This window comes from Abramis brama (assembly GCF_963993115.1).
Source record: "Abramis brama genome assembly, chromosome: 2".
Lineage (NCBI taxonomy): Eukaryota > Metazoa > Chordata > Actinopteri > Cypriniformes > Leuciscidae > Abramis > Abramis brama.
In genome coordinates, this window is record NC_139964.1 from 57,163,186 (window position 1) to 57,185,816 (window position 22,631).

The window sequence follows — 22,631 nt, forward strand, 5'->3', positions numbered from 1 at the left end:
TACAGTATTTTCCTAGCTATTAGATACTTTCAAAGAAAAAATACTTAATGTTGTGTACACTTTTAAAATGTTAGTGTGGTTTGCAGTATATTCCTTTCTTCTAGTCATACTTTCACAGTAAGTTTTTACAATAGTAGTTCTACAATTCATCACAGTTAAATTACAGTAGTTAAACTGGCTTCAAAGCGAAGGAGCAGAAAATGATAAAGACATTGTCCTGTAGAATCATAATGAAGGAGCTGTACATTAATTCCTCCTTGTTTATGAAATATTATATTTTTATATTATAAAACTTAAAGGTCATTCTTTTCCCATGTAACAAGCTGTGTTTTGTAACACTAATACAGTTATGAATACAGTAATTTACTGCAAGAAATTAAGGTTTAATATTGTAAAATCATGGCAATATTTTACAGTATTCAAAGGCCCATGTTAAATAAAGTTTACATAAATAAAAGGAAAAGGAAATGGAGAATAATGCAGAGTTGAACTCTGATTTAAAACAGATTTTACAGTAGACTTTGTTTGTGTGAAAGCTGGCGTTTATTTCCAACTAAAGGTATTAAAAATAAATGTATGCATTATATGCTGACACAAGTAAAATAACAATCACAAAATCTCACAGTGTAACATAAGATTATTTAACAATAACATTTACAATTTCCTGTACAAAATAGCATCTTTGTATAAAAATGTCAATATAAGAAGTAAAATAAATGGTGAAATTAAATATTCTGGTTTTCTCTTTATTCTTGCTGTTCAAGTCCACTGATTTAACCTACTGTCAACTTGTCCAGTTTGAGTTGGATATGTTAATAACCCATAATGCTCTGGGCTGCGTTCTCCGATAACGTTGTCTCTTAGCGCGCTACGAAGACTCAAAAGGTACACCTTAACTACAGGTATACATTTCCTACGTGTGTTCTCCGAACTATACCTTAGGATGTTGCTTAAAGGCAGGGTAGGTAGGATTTATTAAAAATTAAAGATCCAAATTTGTTAAAACTTTCTATATATATCAATACATAATTAAAATGTAAGAACTCTGAAAAAAAGAGTATAAAAATCAAGTGACTCTAGACCGTTTAATCTGTATTAAACACAGCTCATTATTTCGATTCGGGACGAATCAAAGGATTGGCTTAGGCGACTGTCACTCTCTCGCAACCATGGCAACCACCCTTTTGCCACACAGCACCTACCCACTTGCGCGCGACCGTTTGATTTGAGGAGTGCGAGAGGCACGGAACCTGATCACACCTCCGTCCAGTAGATGGCGGTAATGCACTATGTTTGCAAGCTGCCAATAAAATCTATCAAAGAAGAAGAAGAAGGCACTGAACCTAGGAATACCAAAACAATGGCAGAGAAAGAGCAATCTAAATTTACAGTACCGGCATATGCAGTTAGTGAAGGCAAACCAGGCAAAAAAAATGCCCCTTCCCCTCCGCTTGTCTCAGGTAAATAATGCGTCCTCTAGCTCAGCGGTCGGAGTCGCGCGTTCATGTGTTTTGGGGACGTGGCTTTGGAAGAAGCACAGAAATGAGGGGGTGGAGTGAATGGAAATAATGAGATGTCTTTAAAACAGTCGTGAGAGGTCTACAGACACTCGATTTTGATACTTTCTTTTTCAGAGTACTTACATTTTAATTATGTATTGATATGTACATAAAGTTTAAACAAATTTGAAAAATAAAATTTTTAGACCATTTCTACCTACCCTGCCTTTAAGGTAAACCTTCTTAAGTTCGACCTTAGCAGGTGCTGTCCATGGTGGAGGTGCTGAATAGGTTGATATCGATGCCTCGATGAGCGATTGTGCGCTCTTTCCTTCACAGCGGTATAGGTAAAGTATTGAGAAAACAATGTTCTTTATAAAGAAGCGTTTTAGAAATAGTACAAACTGCATTTATCGGGGCTCATTGAAATATGTACATGCAGAAATAAATATGAGTATGTGCAAGTGTGCAATCCCAAACCCTCACGGCCATAACTGTGTTAATGTTCTCCACAACGTATGCTGATTATCCACCAGCCATGTAGTTGACATACACTAACTGGCTCCGCGGACGGCGCCGTCTTTGATTTAAAACAAGTACTCGCTGTCTCGCTGCCATAGCTATAAAGTTTGTGTAAACTCATCTTTCTTTATATAGACTCCTAAGCCTTTTCTGTCAAATGCTTCGCCAGCTGATGTGCCTTAGGATAGTAATTAAAAAAGCTAACAACCATTAGTGTATGGAAACTTTATTAATGAAAACACTTCCATACACTGGGTGTAGGCTATAACAAGTTAAGTATTTTATGTGTAAAATTTTAAAGTAAAGTAAAAATGTAATTTTAATACTAAATCAGATTTTATATTAAATGTTCATATAAAATTTTCTATGTGTAATTAAACTGCGATGTAAAAAAGCTTTTTGCGTAGTGGTGGCCACTAGCGGTATGAACCGTCAGCAGCGATAAGGTATAGCTAAGAGCGCTCCAGACCAACCTTACGAACGTATGACTTACAGAAGGTATACTTAACTAAGAAGGTTTCGGAAAACACGTATTAACGATAAGGTACTTCTTAAGGTACAACTTAAGAACGACGTAGCGTTAAGGTAGTTTCGGAGAACGCAGCCCTGTTAAACTCTATAAAGAGGTTGCCTTGAGGATTTCACAATTGTCTGATGTTTTTTTGGCCACCTTGATCGCATCAGTCATTGTCGGATTATCATACAATTCTATTCCATGATCCATATTTTCATGATTTGCCTTCTCTTCATCTTCCTCCGTAACATTGCAGCACTTGCAGCAACAGCAGCAGCGAGCGGCCATTATGGAAACCACTCTATCCCATGGTTCAAGAGAGTGGGCCCATAGAGGGAGGAAGTTCCAAGACCGGAGAGCGGAAGGAAGCCACTGAGGTTTGTGCTTCTGTAGAATATTAACAATGATAGCGAAGATCAGAACAGCCACTAAGGGAACAAGAACCCCCACAAGGACCTGCCAACCAGCCAAAGAAAGGCCGAAGACAAACAGAGGTAAAGCGAAGAAGCAGAAGATGATGTAAAAGCCCGAAAACCAACGGTACTCGGCTGATATTTCACCGAGAGCCTTTGCCATTCGAATGGGGAAACGTGTGAAAGGGATTGGATACCACAGCAAAATCCCGGAGATGTTGAAGAAGAGATGAACCAAGGCGATCTAATGGAGAGAAGAGTTACACCATGAAGTTGTGGACTGGGTGTATGAGTGATTGTGATTATGCTTGAATATATTTGCCATGCTAACCTGTAATGAATTTTCAAGTGTTTCCCCTGGACTAGCCATGGCGGCTAATATTGCAGTTGTAGTGGTTCCAATATTGGCTCCCAGGGAAAGAGGATATACCCTTTCAATTTTTATAACACCAATACCTGAAATAAAAAAATAAAAAACACTTTACACACACATCAACTTCCAACAGCTAGGCTTTACTAGTTCTGGTTGTTAAATAGTAAAATACGCTCAAATGTTCTTTGAAAAAAGCAGGCAAATTCTGAATACAGAACAGAACAAACATATACTGTCTTAAAGCTAAAAATTAGGGCATTGTGTATTCACCCTCATGTCATTCCAAACCGTTATGACTTTCTTTTCATGCAATTGTGATAAACTTTTAGGACATTTGCAGCTTAAATGCTTCAAAACATTTATGCAAAACTAAAAGCAGCCCTTATGACTTATATATTTATAGTCTTTTGAAGGGGAGGAACAGACTAAAATTTAAGTTATGCTCTCTTTGGCACATTCATAAGAGAAGTACAGTTGCAACGCTCAGTTCATGAACATGAATGAATCATTCTCTCAAATCTTTTCATTGAATCAGTTGATCTGGTTTACAAAACAAATTTGAATGATTCGTTCACCAATTAGACTGATTCAGTCAGGTATGGGTGAGTGAGTAAAAAATGCCAAACTTTGAACAACACTGCATCACTGACAAAATGGATCGTAATACCTTAATAAAAGACTAAGAATAGATAGATGGCTGTACTGACCGACAAGAGGAGTTATAGCCGAGGTAAAGACAGAACTGCTCTGGACAATAAAGGTCATTCCTGCTCCAACCAGAATTGCAATATATCCAGTCAGCCATGCAAATGGAAATGGAAAATCTGTGCATAGAAACAATGAATAAACAAACAACAGTCAAAATCAAATATATCAGTTGATTCTTTTATTTTAACAGGAGTTAACTTCTAAATCTGCTCTCTGGTTCTTATGTATCTCAAGGATGCTGACCAGTGTTCATTATCTTCTTGATGACAACAGCAACCTGGCCCTTGAGCATCGAGTTGAGCAGTTTCACAATCAAAATGAGACAAGTGCACAGGATGAGCAGAGAACAAGCCAGTAGAATCAGACCCGCCGCCAGGTCAGAAAGGTTTGTGTTTACAAAGATGTGATTGCCTGTTTGAATAGAGAGAGACCACAGATGAGCGAGTGTCTGCTTGTTTCTGTATAGCGCTGTAGTCTGTATTTGTCTTGTGACAATGGGTGTCAATTTCAAACTCACATTTTTTTATGTTTATAATTTCTGTAACATTTTTTAATTCCCAACAAGGATAGTCACTGCAATTTGCCGCTGTCACATTCTGGAGAGTCTAGAAACAAACAACATCAGAAAAATCAGAAAACCCCAGTATTATGTCAAAATAATATGCCATTTATCATTTTTATCTGGCACATTGCATCGGATAGCAAAATTACCGTGTTTGAGGCTGTCTGGCACCAGACCTTGATGAGAGATTTGTTTTTAGCTTCAGGGTCTCCAGTGGCAATGCCGCTTATCACAGATTCATCCAGCTGAAAATGAAAAATATTAATTATTATTGATTATGTTTCTAATCTCCTGTATATTTAAGATGACTATCTCTCTCTCTCTCTCTTAGTGAACAACAACTCTTGTAACTTTGTACTGTGCAGAAGGGCAATATAAGGTGTGCGTGGGGTAATTCACTCTCTTCATGTCCTCATTAATGTTAGCTTCTTTCAACATACCGACAGATCTCCTACCGACACACACTCTTACATACCTCAATGATAGACTGGGTGAGAGGGTCAGTGATAACATTCAGAAGGGCTGGTGCATTTTCTCCACTCTGGATATTAAATGAGCTCACTATAAGGCTTGTGAGCCTCACCAGGTAACCTGAGGCAATTTCCAATGGCAACAGCACCAGGACAGAAAGCCAGTTAAAGAAATCGTGCACGGTGGCTCCCGCAAATGCCCTGGACACAGAAAAGGGTCACATCTCAATTAAATATCATTAATACCTTTCTGTCAATGACAGAATTTTCATTTTTGGGTGAACTGTTCCTTTAAGTGAATTTCTCTCTGAAAAATGAAATCAGTTCCAGCTTCATGTAATGTTCTATCCAGTCATGATACAAGAAGTCAAGTCAAGTCACCTTTAGCGCTTTATACTATAGATTGTTTCAAAGCAGCGTCACAATAAAAATAACAGAATCAATCATGCTAACGTCATCAAATATTAGACAAATTCAAATTCTGCCTGTAAAGCAGCTCTGAAAAGACAATAGTGTCGTCACTGATTTCAAGTTGATTTAGTTCAGTTCATTAACTGTGTAAAGATCATCAGAAATGTGTTAAATTCAACTATAGGCAGTCAGTTTAATTCATTTTAATAACAGTGCCAATGTTATAAAATGAATCAATTATGAAACTAAGTCGATTCAGCTATAAACCAGCTCTGCAGAAGACAATAGCGTCATCATCCAGCTCAATTCAGTTCAAGTTTTTATTCCCTATCCAATAGTGTAACTGGAGTCAAATCGATAATGCAGTATTACTAAATATTAAGTGTCTTTTAAACCCCAACTAAGCAAGCCAAAGCAACAGACAAAGGACCCCAACTCTAAAAAGACTCTAATAGTGCCGTTATTCAGCTCAGGTCAGTTCAGGGTTGATTCAGTTCAGTTCAATAACTGTGTAAAGGTCATCAATTATGAAACAATTATGAACTTTACATTAATGCCTTATTCTTACCTGCGGAACATGTTCCTGTCGCCAACTTGTGTCATGGCTACAACAGTGTTTGTGACTGATGTGCCAATGTTGGTCCCCATAATAATAGGAACAGCAGTTGAGACCTCCAGCACTGTTGAAAAGTAGTTTATATTTATTTATTTAAAGTGGGATTTACTTACATCAAAATTTGAACATCTGAAATCCTGATTCAGGTCAATTTGATTAAATTCTGTTGCATTTATGCCCAAGAGGACTAAAAGAAAGGACCATTTAAAATTTGAATGGTTTCTACTGACAATATACAGTAAGTGACTGTGAAAAACTCTATACTGAATATGCAATGAAATCAATTATGAAGTTGCAATGAACTTTCATTTTTAAGATTGATGCATTCATTTTTTTACATTCCTTATCAGTGATGTCAAGTCATCAGTATTAGTATGATTTGATACTCACATCCAGAAGAGACCATGCTGACCACAATAGATGAGGAGGTGCTGGAGCTCTGGACTAGGAGAGTTACTAGCATCCCAATTACCAGGCCTGCCAAAGGGTTTGAGAGCACTTCATTCTCCTGGAAGATGTCCCCTGCTGCTTTTCCTGAGAAAACACACATCCTTGTTACGCATAACAAGTTTAGCAACTTTGTAGTCTTAAAAAATGGTCCACTTAAAACCAGAAAGGTTGACTTAGCCTGATGCCATGGTTTAAGAAACCTTTTTTTTTAAAGCCACCTGTGTGCTAATTTAAAGGGTTAGTCCACCCAAAAATGCAAAGACTGTCATCATTTCATCCTCATGTCGTTCCAAACCTTTATGAATCTTTCTTCTGTGGAACATAAAAGAGGATATTTTGAAGAATGTTGCTAGTCTAACGGACATAGGCCAGTAAGATCTGTGAGTGTAAACCTCACTCCCCTGGCCTCAAGCGACTGACGCTAGCATCTGAGGTCTTTAGCGTCCTTCTCAGCGTGTCCGCCTCCCATGCCGACGACCCCGGTTCAGATCCTGCTCTGAGTGGGACTGGTTACACTAACCCAACAGTTTTGGTTCCCATTGACCCCTGATGTATTTTTGTCCACACAATGCAAGTCGATGAGATCCAAATCGTTTGGTTACCAACATATCAAGTCTCACAGCCACAGAAGAAAGAAAAGTTTGGAACAACAGGAGGTGAGATAATGATGCCAGAATTCTCATTTTTGGATGAACCCTTTAGAGAACCACGAAAACCAGTGCACTGTTATGAATAAAATGCATCATCATCAATATGAAACCTATAGACAGCAATAAAGAGCATTCTTCACTTAATCTAAGAACCATTGAAAACTGTATTGTGTATTTCTGTTGAGTTTACCTCCAACAAGCTGGAAAGCTGAGCTGAGGATGTCCAGTGAGCAAACAAACATGTAGAGCAAACCAAGCAGCCCAATAAATTTTGCCACTGTGATTAGAACTCTCAGGGTCTTCCCATTAGTGTCCAGATCTAGACAATTTACAGACAGAAAGCATTATGTAAAGCCTGACATATGAAATAATAGTCAGTAAAAATGTTTTTTTTTAAATCTAAAAATAAAAAGGTTATGGCTCATAGTGATAATATATTCGAGAAGGAAAAACAAAACAAAAATAAAACGTGAAATGTCCAGTGGGTGGCGCTAAAAGCGTCTTTAGTAGAGGAACGTGAATATAACGTTTTATTACGCCTCTAGTGTTCATTTCTGTTAGAAACTGCAGTGATGTACGTATTGGTAGCCTACGTATTTTGCGTTTTGCAAAAAACTGAATTTGGTGCAGTTGCTGATATATTATATGGCCACAAATTAATATGGAATTCTGATGTAAATGAATGGATTTTTATATAACAGACTGCTTCAATACACATCGTTCCTCAAAAGCCCGATGTATCATATTTGACACTCATATTTTAACATGCTTTTTAATGACGTATGGATAATAAAGACAACCTAAATCGCTTCAGTCCAGTCAGTGCGTATCTTGAAATATTAATAACAATATAAAAGTTTACTTTAAAACCAGTAACGATTTCACAGGAAAAAGACGTGTAGCCTAGCCTACCACTATTGAAGGTTGACATTTTTATGATTATGCTAAAATAGCTTTTTTTGCTAGGCATGCAGAAGATTTTACAACAAGTTTTGACCAGTTTAAAGGCCTTAGAAATTATATGATGCAGTATAGCAGGGAAAGGCAACTGGCCGGATTATTTTGGAAGTCCTAAATGCTGCACAAAACTCTTCCACTACTTGAGAAAAGCCGTAGTTGCGCGGCGGTGAAACGCCCATATGGGAATCATGCGGCGCGGGATTGCATTTTAAAGTATAACTGTGCGTTCACACCGGACGCGAATAGCGCGTCAAATTCTCGCCTGCCGCGTCTAGTTATATGCTTGACCACTGTGTGCATTCGCGCGTCAAAAGACGGTTGCGGTCAGAACTCTGGTGTACTTTGGACGGAGCGGGCGGTCTGACTGACAATAGCCCACTCCCGACATCTTTTGACAGCGTATCCGCACTTAATTCTGACCACCTGTACACCTCCGAGGAGCTGTTTGGTACTGAAACCATTGTCAGTCAACAACATTCTTTTTTTGCAAGGATGTTTGAAATAGTTCGGCAGAAAATAGTCTAGGCTACTTCATTTGTCAGTAGGGCAATATGATTTTCGTTTATGTTGCTTAGAAATTTGAGTGATAGGCTTTGTCCTATTCAATTTATGTTATTTATATTTCATGTTTTTTTTCTGTGGCATTTTTTTTCTCTGCTGACAGCACAATGTTAAAATTGCCTAATATTTATATTGACACGAACACAATTTTTGTATAGCATTTATAATTATTATAGGCTACTTAATCTCCTTCTTTCCGTTAGAGACATTTGAATGTGAGATTCTGGAAACGAGATTAAATTTTCCGGAAATAAAGCGGGTGAACACAGAGTGTATTTTAAGCGGTTGCTGAATAGAACCTTGTGGGAGCGGGACGAAAAAGAAAAAAAAAAACAGTCCCGCGCAGACCTCCTTAAACCTTAGGTGTGTATGTGTGTGTCCCGAATAAATAATAATAAAATAAAGGAATAAAGTTCAAAAGTCGGACTGTAAGCGAATGAGGCATGATTGCGATTTTCATACCTTTATTAAAATGGCTGTGATCTGTTACCACAATAGTAGGCTACTTGCAAGCCCGTAGGCAGGGGGGGGTTCGGGTAATTCTCGCTAATTGGGTTTAAGCCCCGAATGTTTTGTCAAAAGCCCCGAATCTTTTAGGTTTTTTAAAATAACTTCAACTTTGTTTCATTTCCTCTCAGTCTTTCTGACTGGAGCGGCAAAAAATGAAACACAAGCTCCATTACCGTGCGTGGTGGCGGACGGTAATGCATCGCGCATCACTCAGCTTGTTTGCCAACTGCCATAAAAACTAACGAACGTCGTTGTCATCAGGTGCTGGCGGGCTGTTGTATGTTTCACCGGCGGCATAGCGAGTTTACTGGCTAACCGGCTGAAGTTAATATGGACATATCAAAGTTTTTTATACGGAACACTAACAGTAAACCTCAACGGCCGGAGAGAGATTCAGAAGCAGCGTCAGACGAACCGCGGACAATGTAATGATATGATGTAATGATGTTTACATTAAATTCCAATTTTACCTATGTAGGCTAACTTAAAAATAGTCAGATAATGGTTGCCTCTTTTTAGTTGCCAGTGGTGAAAATGAGTCATCCTTAACATTTTTGGTGTTTTGGATTCACTACAGCTGGAGAACAATATAGGCCTAATACAAAATAGGTTGTAGGCTCTACTGGGTGTTTTTTTTTTTGTTTTTTTGTTTTTTACTGAGTAACTATCATCATTTTCCCAGATAGTGTATAGATTTTTAGGCACTCTATTATCTAAAACAGCCTGAAAAATAGTGCATTTAGCTGACGTAAATGGGAAAAGAAATATAATATATATATATATATAGCCTATATATATATATATATATATATAGCCTATATATATATATATATATATATATATTTTTTTTTTTTTTTTATTATTAAAAGGATTTCTATATTTTATCCACTCAATAGTCTACAATATAATAGCCATATAAACGTAGCGTAATTATAATAATAAAACATAGTGGGATATTCAGTGATATTGGCTGTGCAATATGATTGGAACTGACCAGTGTACTAAATCCATAAGTGTCAAGACAAATACAGCAACAAGCAAAGAGGCATTGACAGAGAGTCAAGAAATGATGATGAGAAGAATTATTATTAATATTTCAGTAAAGTTCATTAAATCTATTCTGTTGTTAGTGTGGTCTTTAAACTTATGAACTGTGTATGGACTGACAAAGGTGTTACATGAGGAAGCAATTTGACAACAATGCAGTAAATATTTTAGGTGCATCAAAAAGCGTGCTCGTTAAAATACCAGCAGACAAGCTAATCCAGCACAAATTAGTGCATAAAAGGTCACCAAAATGAAGTATTTGAACCTCATAATTAAATACAAAAGGAGGAGAAAAACTGCAAAAAGGTCCACTTTTTGGAAAAAAAGAACCCCCCCTTTCAATAGGCTGGCTACGGACCTGACTTGATCTGTTTAAAATGATTTCTTTGATATATAACTAAAGTTGTTAAATTAAAAATTAAAAATAAAAATAAAAATGTGTCTAATCCAGTAATTCATTTTTTCTATTTTTGATCTGAGCACAATCAGAAAATCAGAAAACCCGTCGTTATTCGTTTTTTCATTTTAGTTCAGAAAATAAATTTTTATCTTTTTATTTTTGGTTTTAATTAAAAAAAAAAAAAAAAACGATTGAACGAATGATCCACGGACGGTGACGGACCCATCATATTCCGCGATTATAGGCCTATAAGAGTAGGCTATTTAATTTGTATCCATAGGCCTAACTCTGTGTAGCTGGCCCGCCATCTACTGGCTAAAAAAAATATTGGCCCGCGGCCAAAGTTACTTGCCGACCCCTGCAGTATAGGCTTCATAAACAAAACAAAAAAAACAATAATGTGTATAGTAGAGCTTTTGGTAAGGTCAGTGAAAATCAACCTAACATCCAGCGTACCTGCCCATTTAACCCCTGTGTCCTGCAACTCTGCCATGTCCCAGGGATCATCCTCAATCAGAGCTGCTGTGGAGAGAGCAGGGGCCATGGAGAGAGACTTCTTTCCTGTGAAGGAAAGAGAGAGAAACTTTTTAAAATGCGGTTTGTTTAGATTTAAGATTTATACTCGGATGTTCACTGTACATACCGTCAAGTGTTTCTGTTGGCTTCCCCTTAGACTCATCCTCTTGCTTTGGTAGCGGTGCCATTGTCTGTGAAATATAAATATCAATTCCGTCACTGTTTTATTGATGCCTTTTCAGTTTAATGAACTAAATATAGTTTGTAATCGCTTCTGGCATTTTCTCTACTGTTAAAGGTAATGTTATCTAAGAATGGCATTTTCACAATGCTCACAGTGATACTCCAGTCAGGATCTATAAAGATAAAAGGGTGTTTTACTATGTTTATGAAATTGTTTTATTGGTGTGGAAAAAAAAGATATGATATGAAAGATAAAAATGTACTATTTATTAATATTTATATAATGGATTTCTATCATTAAGATAAATTATTCATTATTACAAAATTCAAGGTTCACATTTTTGATTGGTAGGTTTAATTCAGGTTGGACACTTTTTGCCAGTGAGATGACTGGGGAAAGGTGTCCCAATCATCCTGAATTCACCCTATTTGGTTTTTGTAAGTAAATGGACACAACACACAGGGCTTCTCAATAATCAGAGCTTCCTCGATTGATCAAACTCACATGGTTTTATATTGATTTCTGTACTGTGCCAGCACTGACAATGAACAGAATGTGAATGACTACGTGGCTCATCTTATGTTATTGGCGAAATACAAAAATCAAATGAATGTTAAAATATTAATGTAAATGGTACAGCATCTTTTGGATGTTGTTGTTTTAAAGCTTTTAAAGAATGGTGCAACTATTTGGCTGGAATAATAGAAAGTGTTAAATTAAATAATACAGTGTCACAAAAGGTTATAGGATGAATTTTAAGTGTGTTAACATATAAGACCTATGATATAATTCAATGACAATTATTAAGATGATTTGAATTAATAGATCATTTATATATTTTAAAGCATTTATTAATCTTAGTCAATTTCAACATTTACTAAAACATTATTAAAATCAAAAGTTGTATCTGTTAATTTTTGTAATGGAGTTAACTTGAACTAACAATGAAAGTCATATTTTTATGAACTATTAACTAAAACATTAAAACATATTGTTAGTTAATAAAGTTAATGCATTAACCAACGTTAACTAATGTGACCTTATTGTAAAATGTCACCACATATATATTACTTGAAATGTTTAAAAATATATAATTTATAGGCATTTTCACAAAGCACTCACCTGATGGTGTAGTTTCTCAAAGCTAAAGCTGTCCAAACACTTCTGAGTCTTTCAGCCGTGTGCGTGGTTGTTCAGCCCACTTCACCTGCCTTCGAGTTCAATACGGGACTTAGCTATGGTCTGAACCGTGTTCCCTCTCTACCTGTCTCACCTGAAGCCAGTACACAGGTGGTTACTTGTAGACCATAACTGACAAAACTATAGCCATGAACACAAGCACTTGTCTTGATCTGTTTCAGTTCTGCTGTTGTTCAGAGTGGCTCTGTCCAACAACCTCTCATTTATAAATGCCCAGCAGAGCCTTTAGGATTCCCCTGTACAAGGTTTACCACGTCAGTGATAACACTCTGGGTAGGGGAGTCTGTGTCTGTGTGTGTGTGTGTGTGTGTTTGTCCATTTATGCACATGGTTCAAAGTGTCCACGTGTGTTATCAGTTAATGACTGTGCGAAGGAGTCTGGATTTTAATGTTTGGGATATGAAAGTCCTAATAAGAAGCCTGGATGTTACTACACGATTGTTTCTATGACACACACACACACACACACACACACACATGTTGTGTTTTCACGTTTTATGGGGACTCTCCATAGACAAAATCATTTTTATACTGTACAAATTGTATATTCTATCCCCTTATGGTAACCCTACCCCTAAACCTACCCTTCACACACACACACACACACACACACACACACACACACACACACACACACACACACACACACACACACACACACATTTATAGCTATCCCTTTAAAACTAAAATCATACAAAAAACATTTTTGTTACTGAAATAAAATAAAGTAATATAATATAAAATATATAAATATAAAATAAAATTTTATAAAATTAATATAAAAAACTACATTTCATACAACAAAAAATAACACTTCTCATTTTAATTTAGATTGACATGCACTAAACTAAAATTAAAACTGAAAAATAAAATGAATTAATAAAAATGACAAAAACTCAACAAAATGACTAAAACTTTAACTTAAATTAAAATGAAAATAGAAAACATAAAAAAATATGAATGATACTAAAATAACACTTAAAACTTTGTCGTAACATATTTCTTTCTGTATTTCAATTTAAAATATATTACATTTATATAATACATTTAAATTGTACAAAGTTACAAAATAATTTAAAAATGGCCAAAATAACTTACCTAATTTTATTCTTCCATAAAATGAGCTGAACTGTGAATGGTCAGACATTTTTAAAGAACTATGAGAGGCTGTATCCCCCAAAATGGGAATCACTGAATAGCCCATTCCCTCTTTGAGATATACCAGATGTATGGTTTCCGAGAAATAAAAAAGCAAAATGTCCTCTACTGAGGACAAAAAACGAATGTGTGTGTGTGTGTGTGTGAACCCTGGATCTAGGGCACTGATCAATACATGAACATTCCTGTTGACCCTGCATCCGCACTGGATCACATGACAATCAGTTTCTGAATGAATGAGATCTTTATTATGACAATGGGGGAAACATCCATTCATCCATCCATTCATCCATCCATTTTCCAAACTACATGTGGATGCAAGGATGCTGGAGCCTATTCCAGAATGTCGGCCTGTACGCAAGGAAACTACCTGGACAAATGGCCAGTCCTCACTGGGCTCTGGGGGAAACAATCGTCCCTAATATAGATGTCATATTAGGACTTATATTAGTCTAGCAATGCACTTACACCAAATCTCTCTTTGAAGAGGAAGTTGTGACTTCAGAGTGAAATTGCAGTGCTCTCTGCTGGTTTAAAAGCACTCATTAAGTGTCAACTACTGTAACTGAAAATCATAGCTATCAATTATAGCGATATTAGATCATATGAAACCAGTTTACAAAGACTGAATGTGAATATTATGCAGCATCCCCCAATATGGAGCAATTTGTCACAATGGAAACCATGGTTTCACCTATTTTAAATGTAAAATCTAGAGAGACAAAATACTGACGTTTTGATATATTTTGCAAAGTTTATTTTAAGTACAATTAGTGTATCCACAGAATGCAGTGAAATAAGTTAGAATTGTAAATGAACACAGAGTAAGCTAAAGGTTTGTATTAAATGTTTGATATCAGAATAAATATTTCCTTATCATGAAGTTTAGTATATTATTCTAATATTGTTTATTATTCTTATCATGGATTAGATAAACTGACAAACAGTCTACACTAAAAATTAAAGTAAAAATAGAATGTAGGCTAAAAATAGTATAACAACCAGACAGACCCTGTGACCTGAAAAGGAGAGGAGCAATACAGTTCCGTTTGGAGCTGATCGATCACTGAATAACTGATTTCGCAGTTTAGACTAATGGAGCCACCAGCTGTTTTCAGTCCACTTCTAAAACCACCAGAGCACTGATAAAGAATGTTAGAATAGCATACAAAAAATATATATGTTAATACAAAGTGACATTCAGTAGCCTACCATTTAATCGTTTGGGGTCAGTGAGATTTTCTAATGTGTTTTGAAAGAAAACTCTTCTGCTCATCAAGCCTGCACTGTTCAATTCAGTTCAATTCAAATTTATTTGTATAGCGCTTTTCACAATACATATTGTTTCAAAGCAGCTTTACAGAAAGTGCATTTCAGAAATGTACATAGAAAAATACAGTTAGTTAATCATGCATTAATTTAGGGCATAAACATATCGCCAGCGTCGAGTCGTCTCTTCACAGGCTTCGAGTCGTCTCTGCACGGGTGTTGGGGCATCTGTAGTTTCCATGGGAGGCTGGATACAAACTGGAGCTGACAATCTGTATTTACCTCGGGTCTAGCGTCCCGAGATAACAACAGAAAAGCAGATGGGAAATAATTAGCGTAGCTGCTGTTCATAAAAATAATGCATTCAATCTGATTCAACTGTAGTATAAAAGGTAAGTATTATGTGGATGCTTGGCTAAAGAAATGCGTCTTTAATCTAGTTTTAAACTGGGACAGCGAGTCTGCCTCGAACAATATCAGGAAGGCCATTCCACATTTTAGGAGCTAAATGTGAAAATGCCCTCCCTCCTTTAGTGGACTTAGATATCCTAGGAATGACCAGAAGCCTCGAATTTAGTGATCTTAAAGAGCGCGATGGATTATAGGGCGATAGAAGTTCCGTTAAATACCCAGGAGCTAAACCATTTAGGGCTTTATAGGTCATTAGTAATACTTTGTAATTGATACGGAACTTTATAGGTAACCAATGTAGAGATGATAGAATTGGTGTTATATGATCATATTTCCTTGACCTAGTAAGAACTCTAGCAGCTGCATTTTGGACTAACTGTAGCTTGTTTATTGAGGATGCAGGACAACCAGCTAATAAAGCATTACAGTAATCTAGCCTCGAGGTCATGAATGCATGAACTAACTTTTCTGCATCAAAAACAGATAGCATGTTACGTAGCTTAGCAATGTTTCTAAGGTGGAAAAAGGCTGTTCTTGTAACATATGAAATATGATTTTCGAAAGACAAGTTGCGGTCTAATATAACACCCAGGTCTTTTACTGTAGTGGATAAAGTAACAGGACATCCTTCTAAAGTAAAGTTGTATTGTAAGAGGTTTTGTGGGCAGTTTTTTTGACCAATAAGTAATACTTCCTGTAACGAGCTTCAATAGTTATGGGAAGAAGGAGGCGGGAACCGGCGAACATTCAACATTTTAATGATAAAAATAAACCAAATACAAAATGAAAGTAAAAGCCAGCAGCCCCTCACGGACGACTGCTGGCCACACAAAACAGAAACAAAACACAACATAAAATCAGGCCTGTCCTCTCTCGCTCTTCACTGTCATCGCTCCTCCTTTATGCTTCCGCTCCTCCGTGAGAGATTCGAGACCGGTGCGTCTCGCAGGTGTCGCTCATCAGAGTAATCACGCCACCGGCCTCATGCCGCTCTCTCACGGCCCTCGGCCTCGTCCTGCTCGCCACATACCCCCATCGCCCCTCGCAGGCCGGGGGGTACCCACGAGACTGCGCTCTACTCCCCCCCCCTCCGGGGAGACCGAACACGACGGCTGCAGTACCTGGGGGTATGGACAGACGAGGCGAGAGAAAAGGAGACGGAAGCATGAGGAGCGACAGAGACGAGAGAGGGGAGAGAGGAAAAAAAAAAAAAAATTATTAGTCCGGTTCCCACAACGCGCTGCCATCTGGCCCTGCACCAGCTGGGCGATCTTCTCCGCGGTGCCTGGCGGTGGCGCTGGATAGCCCTCGGTGGACGGCACGAGACTCCTCCGCCGCCTGTTGGACGGCGACGGCTCCTTCGGATACGGGCAGACGGCAGGAATCCCCCGTTCCCTGCTCCTCCCCATCATGGCGGACGACAGCAGGCTCCGGCCCATGGCGAACGGCGGCGACTCCTCCTCTCCCTCACGGACGGCAGCCGTCCCTCCAGCACCCAGGCGGCCAGCAGCGAGCTCGACCGTCCCCCCGGCAACTCACTCCAGCGCACCGCCTCGAGCGTCCATGGCGACGGACTCTGCTCACCATGCTCGATGGCACCGCGGATTCCCCACAGCGGCGAGGGCTCTTTGACAGCGCGTTCCTCCTTCTTCCCGGGTTTCGGCACCAATGTAACGAGCTTCAATAGTTATGGGAAGAAGGAGGCGGGAACCGGCGAACATTCAACATTTTAATGATAAAAATAAACCAAATACAAAATGAAAGTAAAAGCCAGCAGCCCCTCACGGACGACTGCTGGCCACACAAAACAGAAACAAAACACAACATAAAATCAGGCCTGTCCTCTCTCGCTCTTCACTGTCGTCGCTCCTCCTTTATGCTTCCGCTCCTCCGTGAGAGATTCGAGACCGGTGCGTCTCGCAGGTGTCGCTCATCAGAGTAATCACGCCACCGGCCTCATGCCGCTCTCTCACGGCCCTCGGCCTCGTCCTGCTCGCCACACTTCCGTTTTATCTGAATTTAATAGCAGAAAATTACACGTCATTCAGTATTTTATATCTTTAACACACTCTGTCAATTTAGATAATTTATTGTTTTCATCTGGTCCTGATGAAATATATAATTGAGTGTCATCAGCATAACAGTGGAAATTAATTCCATGTTTTCTTATAATTGTCAGGATACAGACCAGGAGACAGAGGTAAGTGAATCCAAACACAGCTTTATTTAAGGTGACAAAAGTGCAAGGTGAGTATTCATTCAATTGGCTCTGGCTCTTGCTCCAAGACTGGCTCTGGCTCTTGCTCCAAGACTGGCCCTGGCTCTTGCTCCAAGACTGGCTCTGGCTCTTGCTCCAAGACTGGCTCTGGACACTGGACTCGGAACTGGACTCGGAACTGGACTCGGAACATCTGGGCCGACGACTGGCTCTGGGGGCATGACGCTCTGTCTCAGCGTGCATGGCGCTCTCAGTCTCAGGCTCGGCGGGCATGACGCTCTCAGTCTCAGCGTGCATGACGCTCTCAGTCTCAGGCTCGGCGGGCATGACGCTCTCAGTCTCAGCGTGCATGACGCTCTCAGTCTCAGCGTGCATGACGCTCTCAGTCTCAGCGTGCATGACGCTCTCAGTCTCAGCGTGCATGACGCTCTCAGTCTCAGGCTCGGCGGGCATGACGCTCTCAGTCTCAGCGTGCATGACGCTCTCAGTCTCGGCGTGCATGACGCTCTCAGTCTCGGCGTGCATGACGCTCTCAGTCTCGGCGGGCATGACGCTCTCAGTCGCAGGCTCGGCGGGTATGACGCTCTCAGTCTCAGGCTCGGCGGGCATGACGCTCTCGCTCTCAGTCGCAGGCTCGGCGGGCATGACGCTCTCAGTCTCAGCGTACATGACGCTCTCAGTCTCAGCGTGCATGACGCTCTCAGTCTCAGCGTGCATGACGCTCTCAGTCTCAGCGTGCATGACGCTCTCAGTCTCAGCGTGCATGACGCTCTCAGTCTCAGCGTGCATGACGCTCTCAGTCTAAGCGTGCATGACGCTCTCAGTCTCGGCGTGCATGACGCTCTCAGTCTCGGCGTGCATGACGCTCTCAGTCTCGGCGGGCATGACGCTCTCAGTCTCGGCGGGCATGACGCTCTCAGTCGCAGGCTCGGCGGGTATGACGCTCTCAGTCTCAGGCTCGGCGGGCATGACGCTCTCGCTCTCAGTCGCAGGCTCGGCGGGCATGACGCTCTCAGTCTCGGCGGGCATGACGCTCTCAGTCTCAGCGTGCATGACGCTCTCAGTCTCAGCGTGCATGACGCTCTCAGTCTCAGCGTGCATGACGCTCTCAGTCTCAGCGTGCATGACGCTCTCAGTCTCAGCGTGCATGACGCTCTCAGTCTCAGCGTGCATGACGCTCTCAGTCGCAGGCTCGGCGGGCATGACGCTCTCAGTCGCAGGCTCGGCTGGACTGGCGTGAAGTGCAGGCTCGGCTGGACTGGCGTGAAGTGCCTCGGACATGGCGTGGCATCGAGGCAGGGCTGACAGGGCGAGGACTCTGGGTACGTCCTCCTGAGTCTGGCGAGCCTGGCGGGTCCTCTTCCTCTTACATCGGCGAAGGGGCGTTGTAGGAAGTGGTGGCTCGGCTAGGCAGACGATGTGCTCAGATTTGGCTGGGCAGATAACAGGCTCTGGGCTGATGAGAGGAGGGAGATCAGAGAAGTCATCATCCATGGAGATAAGTTTGATTGTGCAGATGACTGGCTCAGGTTCTGGTTTTACTGTACTGATGAGATGAGGATCGGACTGGACGTAAAGATCTGGTTGGACGCGGAGATGTTGGTGCTGGAGAAAGTGTCTGGCCCCATATCGCCCATCTCCTCCCCTGTGACCTCCACGGATCCCCCGGAACACAGCTTGGCGAGTTCCCACAAAGGCCTGCTTACCGTTCTGGTTGAACATAGTGTATTCATTGGGGTTCACGGAAGCACGTTATGCGGGCTGTTTAGGATCCATAACGGTATGCGGTCACGCCTTCTGTCAGGATACAGACCAGGAGACAGAGGTAAGTGAATCCAAACACAGCTTTATTTAAGGTGACAAAAGTGCAAGGTGAGTATTCATTCAATTCAAGTGCAAATTCCGTGAAGATGAGTCGATGTGGGGCAAAAAGCAGGTAAGTACTTTCATTTCAGAGAAGTTGATGTCAAGCAATCACAGTTCAGTAATATTAGTCACTTCTCTTTCAGATGCGGTCGGCAGCAAGCAAGCTCGGATGAAACACTGGACACTCGAAGTAACACAGGATCTCAGGCAGCAAGGAATCGGACAGGATTTCTGAAGACGGTACAACAATGATATAGAGGTTAGTGTTTCAGGTAAGTATACATTACATCTTGGAGTCTTGATGCATCTGAGGCTAAGGAGACAACGGATTATGGTCTGTTCCTGTTGGAGGCTTGACAATGAACTAGGGCAATGGTGAGTGTTTTATAGAGCTTGATGAAGTTACTGACTGGGAACAGGTGCGGGTGATTAGTAATCCGGAGAGTGAGTGCAGGTGTGCCAAAGAGGATCCTGGGTAATGTAGTGCAGAAACAGACGGTGAACGTGACAATAATATTACCAAGTGGCAGCATATATATTGAGAATAGCAGAGGGCCTAACACAGATCCCTGCGGCACTCCATAGTTTACTGACGTTATCTTCGATTTTTCCCCATTTAAACAGACAAAATGGTAGCGGTCTGATAAGTACGATCTAAACCAGCTTAAAGCTGTAGTCTACGATGTTGAAAATCGGTCGAGAAAGTCTGAGACGGATGGGAAGTTTTAAAAAACTCATCCCGCCCATCCACACACACACCCCTCCCCTCTGTGCTACCTGATCCCTCCCACCGGGAAACGACCTGAACAACATCACTCAGTCAAGCTGTGATCACCAGTAGTAAACAGCGCATCTTGTTCAAATTCCGATCGGCTCGAACAGAAACCCGCTAGGCCTACTGAAATATATTCAAGCACTTCAAGAAATATAATTACTTTGACCCGTGATAGGCGATGCTAAACGGCTAACATTCCAATGCCGACCAGCAGCATGAGCATGTTGTCAGACTGATAAAAAGCTATTTATGTAACACCTCACACCATAAAAGTTTAAATAAATGCTTACCTGCTCAACAAAAAGTCAGCCGTGTCAGCGTCGGTTTTCAGTCCCAAATCTCCACTGCTGAGTTGATGCTACTTTGCTAGCTACCATAGACTGTCAGCTGCTTGCCCGCGAAATTTCATGTCGCAGGAGGGGGGCGGGGTGGGGTGCGGTGCGGTGGGGTGGAGACGCGAGCGCCACGTGGAGTTTCAAGTGGAGCGGGATTGGATGAGAGCAGTTGACCAATGTAAGCTGTCCGGCCGGACAGCTTACATTGGTCAACTTCTCTGCAGCTGTACACCCAATAGAGTGAATGGATTTTTTTCATTCTTTTTTCTCTTCATATTGTTAGGATTGTACTGTAGAACCATAACCAGCATCTAAACGAGGTTATTAATAATGAACAATCTTTGAAATCGTAGACCATAGCTTTAATGCCTGTCCATGAACACCAGTGTAGTTTTGTAGTCTATCTAAGAGTATTGTGTGATCTATAGTGTCGAACGCAGCACTAAGATCGAGTAAAACTAGTATTGAGATACAGCCTTGGTCAGAAGCTAAAAGTAAATCATTTGTAATTTTAACGAGCGCAGTTTCTGTGCTATGATGCGGTCTGAATCCTGACTGAAATTTTTCATAGATATAATTTTCTTGCAGGAAAGAGCACAATTGAGCGGACACAACTTTTTCTAGTATTTTAGAAATAAATGGTAGATTTGAAATGGGTCTGTAATTTGCTAAATTATTATGATCTAATTGTGGTTTCTTAATAACAGGTTTTATAACTGCCAACTTGAATATTCTTGGAACATGACCTAAAGATAAAGACGAGTTAATAATATTGAGGAGAGGCTCTTCCACTACAGGTAACACTTCTTTCAGTAGTTTAGTTGGTATTGGATCTAATAAACATGTTGTTGGTTTAGATGCAATGATAAGTTTATTTAGCTCTTCCTGTCCTATAGTTGTAAAGCGCTGTAGTTTTTCTTGAGGGGCGATAATTGAGGCTGAATTATAAGACACCATTAAAGATTGTACATTTACAATTGTGTTTCTGATGCTTTCTATTTTCTCAGTGAAGAAGTTAATGAAATCATTACTACTAAACTGTAACGGGATATTTTGCTCAGGTGACGTCTGTTTATTTGTTAGTCTAGCCACGGAGTTAAATAAAAACCTTGGATTATTTTGGTTACTTTCTATTAGTTTGCAGAGGTGCTCAGCCCTGGCCGCTTTTAGGGCCTTTTTATAACGTGACATACTGTCTTTCCACGCGATTCTAAAGACCTCTAAATTAGTTTGTTTCCATTTACGCTCTAAATTACGAGTTTCTCTCTTGATAACATGCGTAGTATTGTTATACCATGGTGCTTTAGTTTTCTCTCTAACCTTTTTTAATCTAATTGGTGCAACAATGTTTAATGTACTAGAGAAAATGGTGCTCATAGTACTAGTCATTTCCTCTAGTTCATCTGTTTGTTTGGGTTCACTAATCAGCTGAGTTAGATCAGGTAAGCTATTTGAGAATCTATCTATAGTTTGAAGGATTGTTCTGCCTGGTCGATAACGTGGCGCAAAAATAGAAAAAGAAATACTAAATAGTACTAATTCATATTTACAGAACAACGTTTAAATTTTACAGCATAAAACAGTAATTTACAAACAAGAAAATTGCAATTTAATCCGGTAAATCTAGCAACACACTGCTACAACAATCTATTTAGTAGCCTATATACTTACTGCTAACAGTTTTTTCCCCATAGTGTTTTTCCCCCCAATAATACAGTTAAAATTACATTTTTTACAGTGTGCATTTAGTATTTCGTCAAAAAGACAATAACAACAGTAATATTGTGAAATATCATTATAATTTAAAATAAATAATTTCTATTTTAATGTATTTTAATAAATTTATTTTTTAATTTAATTTATTGTGGAATTTAAAGTGGAATTTTCAGCATCAGTAAACTGTTGAAAATAGTTCTGCTTAATATTTTTTGTATAATCAGTATTTTCCCTCAGGATTAGGCCTATTTGATGAATAAAAAACTCAACAGCATTTATTTGAAATAGCCTAGAAATCTTTTAAATACCTTTACTAA

General features: G+C 39.8%; 1 protein-coding gene across 1 annotated transcript; it reads right to left on the reverse strand.

The window, feature by feature from the left end:
• Positions 1-527: 527 nt before the first annotated feature.
• slc34a2a (solute carrier family 34 member 2a) lies at positions 528-12,834 on the reverse strand. The gene is made up of 13 exons (XM_084092220.1): positions 12,489-12,834; positions 11,310-11,373; positions 11,123-11,227; positions 7,379-7,507; positions 6,479-6,622; positions 6,041-6,152; positions 5,067-5,262; positions 4,741-4,836; positions 4,547-4,634; positions 4,273-4,440; positions 4,029-4,145; positions 3,280-3,404; positions 528-3,192 (listed from the first exon to the last, which is right to left on the reverse strand). The coding sequence occupies exons 2-13, from the start codon at positions 11,368-11,370 to the stop codon at positions 2,638-2,640; spliced, it is 1,896 nt and encodes a 631-aa protein (XP_083948346.1). The 5' UTR covers positions 11,371-11,373; positions 12,489-12,834; the 3' UTR covers positions 528-2,637.
• Between the last annotated feature and the right edge of the window lie 9,797 nt (positions 12,835-22,631).

Bases quoted from the DNA above. Each gene is read 5' to 3' on its own strand.
- slc34a2a (XM_084092220.1), bottom strand. From the start codon at position 11,370: ATGGCACCGCTACCAAAGCAAGAGGATGAGTCTAAGGGGAAGCCAACA. The intron at 6,623-7,378 runs GTAAACTCAACA...GTGTTTTCTCAG, and splicing joins AGCTTTCCAGCTTGTTGGAG to GAAAAGCAGCAGGGGACATC. The intron at 5,263-6,040 runs GTAAGAATAAGG...TTCTGTGTCCAG, and splicing joins GACAGGAACATGTTCCGCAG to GGCATTTGCGGGAGCCACCG.